Source organism: Meleagris gallopavo, chromosome 13 (genome assembly GCF_000146605.3).
Source record: "Meleagris gallopavo isolate NT-WF06-2002-E0010 breed Aviagen turkey brand Nicholas breeding stock chromosome 13, Turkey_5.1, whole genome shotgun sequence".
Lineage (NCBI taxonomy): Eukaryota > Metazoa > Chordata > Aves > Galliformes > Phasianidae > Meleagris > Meleagris gallopavo.
In genome coordinates this window covers 15,317,754-15,331,923 of record NC_015023.2, presented here as the reverse complement: position 1 = coordinate 15,331,923, position 14,170 = coordinate 15,317,754, and the positions used below count along the sequence as shown (strand labels likewise).

At 36.9% G+C, this 14,170-nt stretch overlaps 1 protein-coding gene across 2 annotated transcripts in view; it reads right to left on the bottom strand.

The window, feature by feature from the left end:
• CDH13 (cadherin 13) overlaps positions 1–14,170 on the bottom strand; it is a 431,656-nt gene that overhangs the window by 334,508 nt on the left and 82,978 nt on the right. For both annotated transcript variants that reach the window (XM_010718092.3, XM_010718093.3), the window contains exon 2: positions 8,778–8,889. In XM_010718092.3, the coding sequence (XP_010716394.1) occupies positions 8,778–8,889 (112 nt within the window). The remainder of the gene's footprint in view (positions 1–8,777; positions 8,890–14,170) is intronic.

Genomic DNA, 14,170 nt, shown 5'->3' with positions numbered 1-14,170 from the left:
AAAAGGAAAGAAGAAAGGAAAAAGAAAGGAAAATAAGGGAAAAAAGTTCTAGAACTATGAAATTATAAGGTGAAAGAGTGGCTGATATTCTCCATGTACCCAGTAGCTCCACTGTTCACCAGGATCTGGATAGGCTCAATTCAGCTGCTCCCCTTACCCAAAGCTACTGGAGCACACTTTCACAAGACTCTCCTAACTAGCAATCTACATCAGCCCTTTTTGTTCAAATCATCTCTGTTCTATCTAGTTAATCATTGTAGGAAAAAAAATCAAAAATCAGCAATGGTGCTCTAATACGTGGCTGGAAAATCTGAGAAAATCCAAAGGCACTTTTCTCTCCTTGCTGAAACTGATGTTTAAATATTTCCACTGTTTGAAATCATTACATATGAATATTCTCCTGCACACAACAGGTTCCAGTTCCCTAAATACTTATTAGGATATCTATAAAAATACTTATCTTAAAATCACTAACACTTCCCACGTTTTTAATATTTTCTTTCTAAAAAGCGTCAAAACAGCATAAGCACTCAGGTAAGCAAGGATTGAAACAGCAACCTCCCCTCATGTGGCAAACTATCCTGCCATGGAGTCAATCTTTCGTTTAATCCACACACAATTAATCCATTTAAAGTATAACAATTTCAACAGAAGGGTAACGCAGGGCATATATGCTAGGAGGTTTCATTCTCCTGGTTCTATGGCACATATCAATCCTAATAAAAGCTCTACTCCTCAGGAAATCCTAGATGAGTACTTTGTTCAGTTATCGAAATTCAGTACCACTCGTAGATAGAAAGAATACAAGCCTTACCAGTTTCATGCATAAAAACCAAGCTTCAGCAAGAACAGTACCCTTCTGTGGAAAATGGATTTCTTGTTGTAGATATGGTTTTCATCATAATTGCTCCAAGTCATTTGCTTCAGCACAGAAAACACACACTAGGAAACATGTACGCCTTTACTTTTGCATGGCCGCCCAGGTAACAGTCACCTTACAGTTCTTCTGGAAGGACAAACCTTCTTGTAAGCAAAATCTTCTGCTGAACTTAAGGGAATTTAGGTATATCATTACACCAAAATAAATTTCTATGGAACATATGGGTTTCAGTTTGCTGAAATACCTTGCTATTCAGGATCTAAAGCATAACTATGGCACCCGAAAGTGTTAAGTCAAGTGTGTCCAGCACTTGTTCAATTACAAGTAATTTCATTTCAATTAATTATCAGCGCTAACTGCAGTTAGTATCATACAATTCTGGGAAATGATGCTGACGTATAAAAACAGTAGTAAGTAGTCAATGACTAATATTTCCAGAAGCATTAAGATTAATAGATTTATTATGCAGGCATTAAAGCTTCTATATTTCAATTCTTCTAACTTTATTGGAGAAGCTATTAAGGACAGAACATCTCAAGGAATAAATATGTCAGAAGTAATAATCTCGTTTTTAATAAAGTTTCTTATTTTGATTTACAATTGACAGAAGCTGTTATTCTATCATACCATAAAGCCTTTACCTACCTGCATAGGATCTCAGATACTTCTCAAAAGAAACACAAATCTTACAGAACATTTGGAGCACTGCATTTTCTTATTAATCACAGGAGAGAACACACTGGCTCCATTGTTAAAGATAATAGTAGAGAATTTCCCATGAAACAAAACTTATTTTCAAGAATTAGAAGTAGTAAGCTCTTTGGCTGTGTATCACACTATAGCTCCCAGCTACTGCTTTCTTTTCTTTAGAAAAATATTGTAAAATAGTTATTTCCTCTTTTCTTCTGACTACAAAACACTTAACTTGGTTCGCCATAAAGAAGAAGCAGACTGTCAGGCAGACAGGAAAAATAAAGGTGTCAAAGGCAAGGAAAGCGAATAATAATATTTTAGGTCACATAAAAGCAACTTCTAATCTTGGCACTGAAGCATGTTCAGTTGTTTATAATGGAAAAAAAGAATTAAAAAAACCACTAATCTCAAGTATTCTTACATTACAGTTTCAATTCAATTTCAGCAAAAGAAATTGAACAATGCTTTGAATATTATTAAAGACAATGGAAGATTTAGAAAACATTCTTGTGGACCGTTCCATGATGCAAAAGCTGCAAAATACGGTGAGCTGCCACACCACAACTCATGAACTATCTCATCCTGAATTAACCTGAAATACATGCATATTTATGACTATTTATAGTGCTGTATGCACTTGGACTTTCTTTTGTGGAAGTCAGTACCGAGTTACCCCTTCTATGATATATAAAACACACTTCATTCTGAGCCTGGCAGCAGGACTGCAGTCCCCAAGGTATGGTGAAATTACAAATACAATTTTTGGCCAACTATGCAGCATTTTCTTATGAAGATCAGAAGTTGATTGCAAGGAAGTAAACAAACCAACACTGCATTGCTGTCCACATTAGTGCATTCTAATGGTTTTTCTTTCTTTACATTTCTTTGATTTCTGCCTCCCACTGTATTTATTCTTTAAAGTTGAAGCTATATTTTTGCCTAGGTTGGTGTTAATGTTTTATCGAGGTCAAATTATAGTGGTCTCCCTACTGTTTTATTGTAGGAGTTGAGAGCTGGCACTGTAATTAAAATTCCAGCCAAATAAAGCCTGCAGGAGTCCTACATGTAAACCAAGCAATTTTTCTAGCAAAACAGCACACATTTTCTGTTGCCTCTACTTCACTGCCACACAAAATGAAATCCATGTGCCTGAACGCATTCTACAAGCAATGCTTCTCATCAGCATGACAGACAGAAAATGAGTAGATTCTAGTTATAGAATGTAACAAAAAAAATAATGCATCCATTTTTTAAAAATCTCTGCAGTATTTTGGCAAAAATTGCAAGACAGGACAACTTCTGTACAGAAAACCCAGATGCTGCTGGACAGTCCACGCCACAGCTGATGAAATGAAAGAATGAATTGCAATTTGCTCTTCAGTAAACCTGAACTCATGGTAACAGAATGGTCTCATGCATCAATTATAGCAGCAACTGTATCAGTCCAACATGCCTTTAGTGTCAGAACTTGCTTGTAAGTGTACCAGAGATGTACGGATCCTCACCACAACTTTAGTGCAGGATTTTTCTTTTGCTGTCCACTACCTGTGAGCTGTTTCGGTATTGCTTCCTTTGTGCTGCTTTCTTTAAAAGCTCGTCAGTTCTGCTTCAGTTCTCTCTGCAGCTTTGAGAGAGAGAACTTTCAGAGAGGAAATGATCCAAGCTAGCATGGACAGCAGCATCCCAGATTGCTATAGGCATCATCGTTTAGGTCATTTCCCTGTTCTCCTGGTTTTATTTCCACTTTAAAAAAGGATTCTTAAGATTGTTTGTTAAAGTTAATCCCTTTTGGTCAGACTTTCTTAAGCCAATTTCTTCTTTCAACAAATTCCACCACTTTCCATTGTTGGTATATTTCAAGAGGGGTTAAAAAATAACACAAAGATTTGATTTAATATGCATTACAGAACACGGGATGAGCTTGCTTCACCATCTACAGCTGCACTTGTATGCTCACTGAGTCACAGTCAGTACAAGGCATACGAATATGCTGAAGACATTCCAAAATGATCAGGGTTTTCAGAATCAATCCACAAAAAGTTACTTTCTTTATTCCAGAGAAAAAAGTTCAGATGGTTGAGCTGAACTGAGACAGAAGACAAAAATCAGAAACACTAATCTCCAGCTAGAAAAAAGCACTCAATCTAATACATTTCTGAAAGACGTCACGAGTTTACTGCCTGCATTACTTATTCTCAAAGAGAGACAGAGAGATCAGATGCCACAAGAAAGCTATGTGAAAAGGAAATGCATCCATTAAAGCAGACAGTAGGCAACGTGTACAGACAGACTGCTCTGTTCAGGAAAGACTGCTTTAAATAAGCAAAGGGAAAGAAAAACTGTGAGTTGAAACATAAGTGTAATCATTTAAAAAGTTCTAATTTGATTTGGATTAGCAGAGATAAATCCTAAAAGCCAAAAATTAACTGTGAACTACACCTGCAATTATTTTCAAGAATACTTGCATGCTTTAAGATATCATTAACTTAGAAAAGATTCTATGTTTAAAGACAGATTTAACCTCACTTACTTCCATTAATTCTTGCTAAATGTCCCCACTGAACTTTGAAGCACAATGGAAATGGTTAGCTGTCTTTTGAATGGTGCTTTTCAAGATTCTCAAATTAAAAGCTGTCAGAAATGCAATCTGTGACAATACAGAGCTACTCACTAGCAGAAAGGCAGGAAGGTCTCAGCATGCAGAGATGTGTGCTACTTATGTTTGTCAAATCCAGAGAGCTTTCTCATGATGGAGTGATGTGGAAGGGGCTGCAACACCAGGCTGTGCCCTGCCCCTAGCCCACATTTTCTCAGGAAGATCACCTTGTTACATTTTGTCACCTATGAGCAGTTTGCATCAGCCTCTTTGCTTGTTGAGTTTGTCCTATACCAAGAAGCCTACATTACCCTAAAAGATGAAGATTTCAGCCTTCCAACACATTAATATAGGTCCCTCTTGGCCTGCATTGTTTTTCAATTAGGGAGTAATAGTTTAGTTAATCTGATTTTTGTTTTGGAAATGCCGACTGGAATTGAAGCGAAAAGTCTTCCATTAGAGCACCTGGGGACATTGTTAATACAGGTTTTGCACTGCACTGAGCAACAGACTCATCCTGCTAATAATGAGCAGTTGGTCACTGATTTGGACTATTAGAAGAACAGCTGGCATGCTTCAGTCAACCAAAGCCTACACATAATTTCAAAAAGAATGATCTGCAAACCATTATTGTTCCTGGAAAGTCTCCAGAAAAAAAATAATAATAATAATCTAATCTCAAGTGAAGTAATCTGCTACTTTTACCCTCCTAAACTCACAATCTACAGGCTACAGCTGATACCTTTATTTTACGTAAAACCTGCCATATTCAGCATGAAAAGCCAAAATGTTAAGGAGAATTTGGCATTTTAAAGCATATTGGGTTAGTCTGCCACATTGGCTCTACGCAAGTTGCAGAAGAAAAGTGAATCAGAAGAGATGAAAAATGTGATAATTGTATGGATAAGAGTAAATAGAGAGTAACACTGTCATATCAGTAGCATGAACCAGCTGCAAAAAGAGGCCATCTGTAAAGTCAAATGGCATAATAATCAGTGGGAATAGTGGATGTGATAAATCTCACATGGCCCTCATCTACCTGTCAGAGAGCCAGCAGGAAATGTTGTGATGTGAGTGTGATCAGCACCATGATTTGTGTACACACCTGATGCTGTAACTTTGATCTTTCCACAAGCATTATTCTACTGAAGCAAAGAAAATGTTGAAGGCTTCAACCTTCCTTAACAGCAGAATTACCTTTAAGTTTAAGTATTAATGATAAGGCAGACTAATAAATTTCACATCATATGAGTAAACAAAGAGTTTCAATATGGTTGAGTAGGAAAGTCTTATTTAAAATCTACAGAATGAAAAAAGCACCGAAATGCAAACAGACAAAGCCCTGATCTTGAAACAGTCCAAGCTCTGGAACATGCAATCTATCATGTAAGAGACAGAAGAGGTCAGCCATTAATTAACATCCAAATTAAAGCTTTTCAAGTAAGGGTCAAAGCTTCCTTTGTTTTGACATTTAGATCACTGACAGTGTATTCCCCAGCTTAGTATGCACAACACACCACCTAACGCCTTTATGTTAATTGCCTCAATTTTTCAAGTGTACTATTTGATTTATTGTCAATTAAAAATACCCCCAAAAGCCAAGACTCATGTATGTTAAGTATAAACATGATTAATGCAATGCAATTACATTCCCACATTTGATGGGTCTGATTAGAAACTTTCTATCTACCTGGCATGACGGAGCACCGTCACTACCAGTGACTTGTCAGTGTTGCCAAAGACAAGCTTGCTGATGAGAAAATTTGATGACCACAAATGTTTCTGATAGGTAAAACCTGCAGTTAAATTCTGTCAATTACTGCCTTATCAAGAAAGTAAGAATCTTTGCTATCTTCTCAATGTGATTACAGAAGGTGGTCATAGGTGTAAACTACAGATCTACAAAGAAGAAAAATCTGGTGATGTCATTGCCTGCTAAAGCAGCAGTTATGTAGACAGATGTGATGGTATTTCCAGAGAGTGACTGTACAAATCCTCTCCCAGAATATCAAGGGACCACCTAGTTTTAAGAAAATTACACAGGGGAAAGAACTGAGCAGATCACAAACAGGTGTGCAATGCCTCACGTGCATGCCCATAGAAGACACAAGGGATAATAACAGAAGGAGGTCTGATGTAGGAAAAAAAAATCCATACAAAATTCAACAAACGAAATTAAGAAAATTGAAGAGTGGATAAGGCTGGAGATTGCTGTTAAATGGGACACAATGATTAATCAATAAAAAGTAGTTCAGTCTTAGCACAATGAGATAAAAGATAACAAATTGCAACCTGATCTCAGTGAAATTAATAGGAAGGAGGGCAAGCATCACAAGCAGGCTGCTGCACTTGTTATGGTCAACTCGTATGTAAGTTTTGATAAGAAGCAGTACAAATGAGAATAAGAAAATTGTGTACCCTGCCTTTGATTTCTCTTCCAGTAAGGATAAAATAATTAACACCACCATATTTGTAAGTAGTAGATACATAAGAAAGACCCATAACCGATATTTAATTGCTAGGATGACGCTAGCAATGGAATGTACAATAGGTCCTTGTTTAAATTGAAAAATAAAAAGGAGAAAGACTTTTATAGCACTTCAGAAAAGAATTAAGAAGCTCCTTGCCTTATCAAGGACTACAAAAGCAATCCCTGCTATAGACCTGCTTTGCATATTTGGTCTATTAATTTACATAGCCCTGGTAAGCCTCACATTCCAATGCAATTGCTAAATTACACCACTCTTGGGTAATGAGTATAAAAAGATGCAAGAGCATGCAAAGTGTATTCAAACAGACAATTAAAAATATCAATTCTGTTGACAGCTAAAATGAAGAAACTGTGCAGAGGTTTAATACTGCTGCATGAAGGACATACTATTTACAAGTGATTGCATTAACTAGAATTATGCATTGACAGTCTGCCTTTGTTCAGCATTATGTATTAGGCCAATTTAGTGTCTGCTTATTAAAATAATTTAATTCCCAAGATAGTTTCCAGGCATTTCTAGATCTCTTCCTGTTCTTTCTGCCTGTTTACATTAATGATGGTATCTTATGGACCACTTTCACACCAGTGCAGTTTACTGGGTCACCATAGAGCTCACCAGTCAACGCCGGCTTAACCAACTTGTCCTTTACATGTTTGGCAAGACAAGCACAAATTAGCTGATCTGGCCACATGTGCTACATTCTCAAAGTTCAGAAGTACCCAAAGAGTATAACAAAAGCTATTTTTATTCAACTTAAACTAATTAGTATTGTCTTTCTTTGCATAGGCCTTCAGTGCTACATGCTTATCAAATGCATGCCACAAATTTCTACTTTTAACAGCAAATGAATGCTTAAATTCATTCAAGGTGAGTTTATAAATGACTGGAAACTGTCCTGTGAATCAAATTCAGAATTTAAAAGGAAGCAAAATTGCCAACAGAAACTGGAAGTTTGAAACCTGTGTTTTAAACTGAATAATCCTGTATCTCTGTGTAGCATTGTTTGTTAGCTTTTGTTTCTTTTTTTTTATTATTATTTTTGGAAGTGGTATTTTAAAGCCTCTGTGCACTCCAGACAAACATAACAGTGCACATATATCAGTATGTTGTAAAAATATCTGGAAGTAACTGAGATGGGAAATGCATGCATTTACTGAGTAACACTGCTTTGCATATTGGTTTCACCAGACCATGCACTGCCACGTGGGATCCAGATACTGTATTTACATGCTAGCAGCTATGCTGCTATCTAGAAGTATTCGTGGTTCAACAGCAAGCAACTAAGCATAACTAAGAAAGTATTAGTAGAATATACCATGTGCTAACACCAACATGTTTGGAAGTTATGAAAATTGCATCATTAATATTTATTTTCTTTTAATTATTATTTTTTAAATTCTTTCAAGATCACTGACCACTGAATAAGGTACTAAGGACTTTGAGTTTGCATTCCTGAAGTCTCAAAGCCACAGAAATAAATGAACAAACTGTAACACTTGCTTATTAAAACATATGAATAAACTAACACCAGGACTGAAAGAGAATTAAATTTCCATGAGCTAATACTTTGAGCATACAGCACCAGCATGGATTTTATCAAGTCACACCTGGTCTTTGGAAATATTACTGAATTTCTATTTGTCCAATGCATGTTACAGTTTGCTGTTTCTGATGATCACAAGCTTGATCCAGTCTCCTCTAAATTTCTTGTAGAGGCTTGGACTTACCCTAGCTTTGAATGAAGCTTCTAAACCTAATTTGCAGAGCTGAATGAATAGTGAAGTGTTCACAGGCAAGCCCAAGCAATTTCCAAGATTATGGGAAATACTATAAATATTTCAGAGGAAATTTACTTTTTCAGAAGTGGATGATTTAGAGTTTTGACAATATACATATTGTTCTAAATATATGTATATATGGTATTTTGCTATCTCTAATACATGAAACCAAGTAAAATCTCTAGAGACGTAGCACTACTGCAGGGGAGGGCAGGCAGAATCGTGGCAATATTCAACTCCTATGTACAATAAAAAGCTTTCTGATAAATGGCAGGAGTGATACGAACATATAAGCGATTCTGATTTCTGCAGAAGACTAATATATGAAAATAACATACGGTTCAGAATTGGCTGGTCCTCTGTGAATTCAAATGGCTGTTCAATATAAAAAACCTTTTGCTGGAATCCAGGGGTGCATTCTAAATCTTCTGCACACGCAAGCAACAGAACCTGAGGAAACAAAGGAAATTGACTTTGAATATCCACTCGCTCATTCATCACGTAAGCTTCTGGGAACGGTACTGGATTTGGGCTCAGTGCTCATAAAACATAACACTGAGCTTCATGTTCATAAAACAAAATATCTGTCTCATCATAATTCCCTTTTCAAATCTTGCTGAACATATTTTAAGTTAAATTTTGCTTTTATATATGTGTGGGTTGACATGGAGATAACAAAATATAGAAATATAGTAACTGTGAAGGCTAAGTTCTCAGTCCAGATGATGGATACAGGATATTATTGGTCTTTATGAAGTCATAGGATGCTTTTAGGTTGCTTCTACCAATACAGTTGAATCCAATTCAGTTTAAATATATGATTAAGTTAAGGACTTTTAAGTTGATTTAAATAACTGATAATTAGGGTCCATAAGCCTATTTTTTAAAAGTCATTCGCCAAGTTACAGAAGGAATTATTTATTCAAGGGTGATATTCCACATCACAGAAATTTCCTTTAAAACAACGCCAAGAAAAGGAAAGAAAAGAAAAACCACCAACAAAAAAACACCTTTTTTGCTACCAAAAGTGAACTACTGATTTTTTCTTTTTTCACCTCTGAGCCACAGTTCAGTCATTTTCTCTGTAATCAAAAACTTATTTACACCAAGGGAAGACAAAATTAAACCATCATAGTGGAGGTAGATCTGAAGGTTAAAGGTAAATACACTTTGTATCATTGTTAGTGTGTGGTCAGAGTTCTTTGTCACCGCAGGAACACCTTCACAAAGGAGGGAGCTTAAAAGAAAAGTAAAATTTGTTGGAAATAGGTACAACGCCAGCTGTACTTGCTGAAGGTTTATGTTCTATCCCTGAGTACAGACAACAATCTGAAGCACTATTTTTATTGGCAGCTTTTAAATAGAGCATGGAGGTAAGACTGTCTGAGGAAGAGGCGGCAGGAAAAAGCTGCTAAGTTAAGAGGTTAAAGAGAGAGGCAAGAGGAGGAAAGTTCAAGAGAGTGGGAAAACCCAAATCTTTATTTTCCAACTAACATAGCAGCATTTTCAAAAGTGCTTTCTGCTTCAGAATCTCCAAAGGAGGTTTTCAGAAAGGAGCATTAACCTGGTGAACACAGCACTCTGCTCTCATCAAAGGTGTTATGGTCAATCTGCTGCCTGCTGGACATTCAGACAGCACTCAGAGAAGAGGCACCCACACTAACCAAGGAGAAAACCATTAAGGCAAACTTGGTGGCCCTGGAAGACGTGAGTGCCAAACCCAAAGTGGCCTTGCACAAATGGGTCTGTTAAGACAGGCCAAGCATGACAGAGTAAAAGTTTGCTAATAAAGCTTTTTTTCTTACAGCTGAGGACAGCTGTTCCACCAGACCACACAGGTGAGTGTTGAAGGTTTTCTCCTTAGCCAGCTCTCAGGTAGCTGTACAGTCCTTCATACCAACCCAGCAGCAGCATCTCACACATTCCTCGGTTCTCTCTCTACATTAACATTAGGTAAACTGTTCCTAATTCTAGAGAGATGTCCTGCCAGGTTTTAACATCTGTTTTCCACTTTCCACCACTTGTAATCTACTTGCTAAATCATAGCGATGCATTTGCTGCTGTCTCCATTCACACATCTCACACAAAATTTCATGTGATCCCATTAATAAAAACCAAAGGCACCCAAAGGTACTCAACCTAGTCTGCATTAGTTCTCACTGAATTCGGGTGCTGGATGATTTGTTTCACTTTACTGGCCCTTGCTGTAAAAGCTTGGCTATAAGTGCTGCAGACTAAGAAATAGTGACAATCAGACTGGCGGTTTTCAGAAGCAGTAGATGGACACCTTTCCCCTTCCTCACTGGCCTGAGCTGCATTTATCCCTTCAAGGGATTAACGAAGAAAGACCTGAAGTAATACATGAAGAATGGTGCAATACGCTTGACTATTATTCACTTCTGTATGTCTGTGTAACTGCTTCCATTCTTACAAAGGCCTAAAAAAGTACAGTGGCTAATCCCTCATTCAATTATTGAGAGTGAGATATTGATTTCATTGGAGACTGCAAAGGTTGAGTGTCGGACAGTGTCCCCTTTGGTCCTCCAGTATAAGGCATCTGTTAAACATCAACAGACATATACTCAGAGCCTGCCAATAAAACTGTGCACAAAACTTGATTACTGACCATCAAAAATAGCCTGGTGTGCATTTCAGTGGTCACGTGCACAGAGCTGTGAAAGTCAGACTTGCATTTTCTGCACACATTTGAGCAGCACAGAGGTGCGTTTTTAAAGTACCTGTCTTTCTGACTCATGGTATTACTGGATGAATATGCACAAAAATGCAATCACAGCAGAAGGAAAATTCTCCCCTTCTCAAGATGCTAGCAATAATTCAAGCAAAATTATTTAACAAGTCCACAGCAGAAAAATAGCCCACGCAGAATAGGCTGAAATTTAACTACAAACATAACTCTTCTCCTAAAGGACTAACACAGCAGGAAAGAGGCAAATTATGTTGCCATCTCCCAGTTTCTGACATCTCAAAGTTGAAATTCTTGTCTTACAGGGCTATAAATGTAAAAGGCTGCTTTGGACATCATCCGTGACAGTGCTCTTAGACAAGGGACTATGTCTATTTTATCTGATTTGTGACTGAATAAGTTGAAATCTGGTCAATCTAAATAGGTCATGAGTTAACTTCTGTTAGCCTGGTACAGAAGCCTCACATAATACAGTTGTAGGAAATAGAAAATGACCTTTACTCCCTTTGAAATAATTACAAGACTGAGGCTTGGCCTTGCTGTGAGATGGAACATTTTATTCTACTTGTGCAACTCCAAGTACTTTCTACATCTCCACATGTCAGACAAGATTTGTCACCACACTGAGAGTTTTTAATTATCTTTTAGAAGCACAAGCATTTGTTTAATTTATTTTTCTCATGAAGAAATTCTTCCATTGACCTGAATGCCTATCACATTAAAATAATTTCTTTTGAGCTCCTTCACTTAAGGAGAAAAAGTCTTTAAAAATATCTTGAAAAAACGAGACAAGAACAGATTTGTGTTGAAGACAAAGAAAATATTGTTCAAAGCAGAATACATTCTGAATTTATCACCCCATAGATTTCATATATTTTGAATACGACAGCAGTGCTTATGGGCTGACAGCGATGTAAAGAGAGACCTCAGCTAAACACATTGAAAATAATGTGTAAAGAGTCAAACATGTAGAATTCAGAGTACATAAACACTGTTCACACAGGTAGTTAAATATGAACTGGGCAATCAGTACAGAAGGATCTTTAACCCACTGCTAAGAAAAAAACTTTATACTTGAAAGTATATTACAATTGAGCAGCAGACAATTCACACAATAATACTGAGGGGTTAGAAGCCTGGGAAGCAAACCAAGCAGTTGTGATTCTCAGCCCTGAAGCTCCTCTATTCAACGACAGGCAGAATCAAAGTTTTTCATAACCTACTGCTTTTCAGAAATGTAGAGAGTGAAGACTCATTTTTAATATCCTGACAATTTGTCTTTCTGAATTTATTACCAGCCACTGTAAGGAAATGTCACTAGTTCAGATAACTCCTGCAAAAGCCACTGGTCTAGAACTGTGCATCTGATAAGATATTGAGCCTAAGAAACACCTTTTTTTGTTGTTAATAAAACAGCAGGCATATGCTGCTGACCTTGCCACCCTCAACATTTGCACTAAAGCTGCTCCCATAGAATATGGGTTGGAAAGCAGAAGAGCACTGCAGTTTTATACCACGCTGCTATGGAAACGAATAAAGCCCTTGGTGTTAAAGTTCCTTATAGCAATGCTGCATCTGAAAACCTGGGGTTCCTTTACTTCCACAGTGACAGAATGTCAATCCCTACAATGACCCTACGGAAAATTTCAAATTCTCTGTATACTTTATGACTTTCCTAGATTCAGTGTATGAAGGAACTCCATTCAGATTTGATCGGCCACATCCTCACTCTTGGAATGCATTTTCTCACCTTCTACTTTAAACACTCAAAATGTCCTTAGTCCTACTTGTATGAGATCAACCTTCTATTACAAAAATGCAAGAATGAGCATACTAATTTCATCTCACATATATTCTTATGGCGTTAAATTCATCCTTGTGGAAGGCTTTATTTAAATAGAGATTTGGCTGGTGCGGACACCTGTGAAAACCATCTGCCCAGGCAATAAATGCAAACAATAAATGCAAACAAACCCCATTTCATAGTGCAGTATTCTGTAAGACACATTCTACATTTCACTTCAGGAGAGCAATGTTAAATGCAAAATAAATAAAAACCAAACACCCACAAAAGAAGACTTAAAATAGAAATGACACCTAGTTTTAACAATACGTGTAATTCCAAAAGGTCAAAAATCATGAGTCACTTCCTGGGAAATGAGAAATATTTATGGTTTGGGGAGGTCTTTATTCGGCAGAGGGCAGCATGGTGGAATTATTTTGACTCATTTACTCAGTTGACTTAATTTTTTGCTTCTGAGCTTTTCTTTGGGAGCACGAGAACTAGAAATTTGCTCTTTGCATGTGAAAACCTGAGATTTTCATTAAAAATACAGTGATCCTAAAGCCACGAAGCACGAGAAAAAAGTAATCAGAATAATGAGAACCACCAACACTGAATTAAATTGCATATGACATAATATTTTTATCATGCAAATTGAGAATTCCAAATCTCAAAACCTTTCTATCTTCAGGTGCTGCTGTATTAGACTCAAAAAGAAATAAATGATGAGGAAGCCATCAGAAAAGAAAATCAAGTAATGAAAGGCACACGTAGTCACCGTGATTTGCAGAGAGATGATGAAACCTCCCTTACTGAAGTCAGTAGGAGCTATTCATTGATTTCAGGATTTGACTCAAGATTTACATGAGGGAGCCATTTAAAGGAAATTAACAGAGGGAGACTTAAACAGAATAAAGAAAGCACTGCTTTAAGTAAGGTTCTCATTCCGCGTTATGCAAACGCCAGTCAGCACGTCCTGAGGCAATCGTTTCACCCAATCACATACAGACTGAACATGAAGTTCTGCTTGTCTTCTGTATACTTTTTAATATCAATTAGCATAGAAAAAAGAAACAACTCAAAGCCTGAAAAATTGATCCTCTTATCTGTACAATTATTAAAGGTGCCAAACATTTTATAAAGGTATGATTAACTTTTTTATCTCCAAAAGTGACTAAGTAAAACACACTGCTTTTTGAGAATAGTTTGATATCTAGGGCACAATGGTTTGGTGATATTTTAAT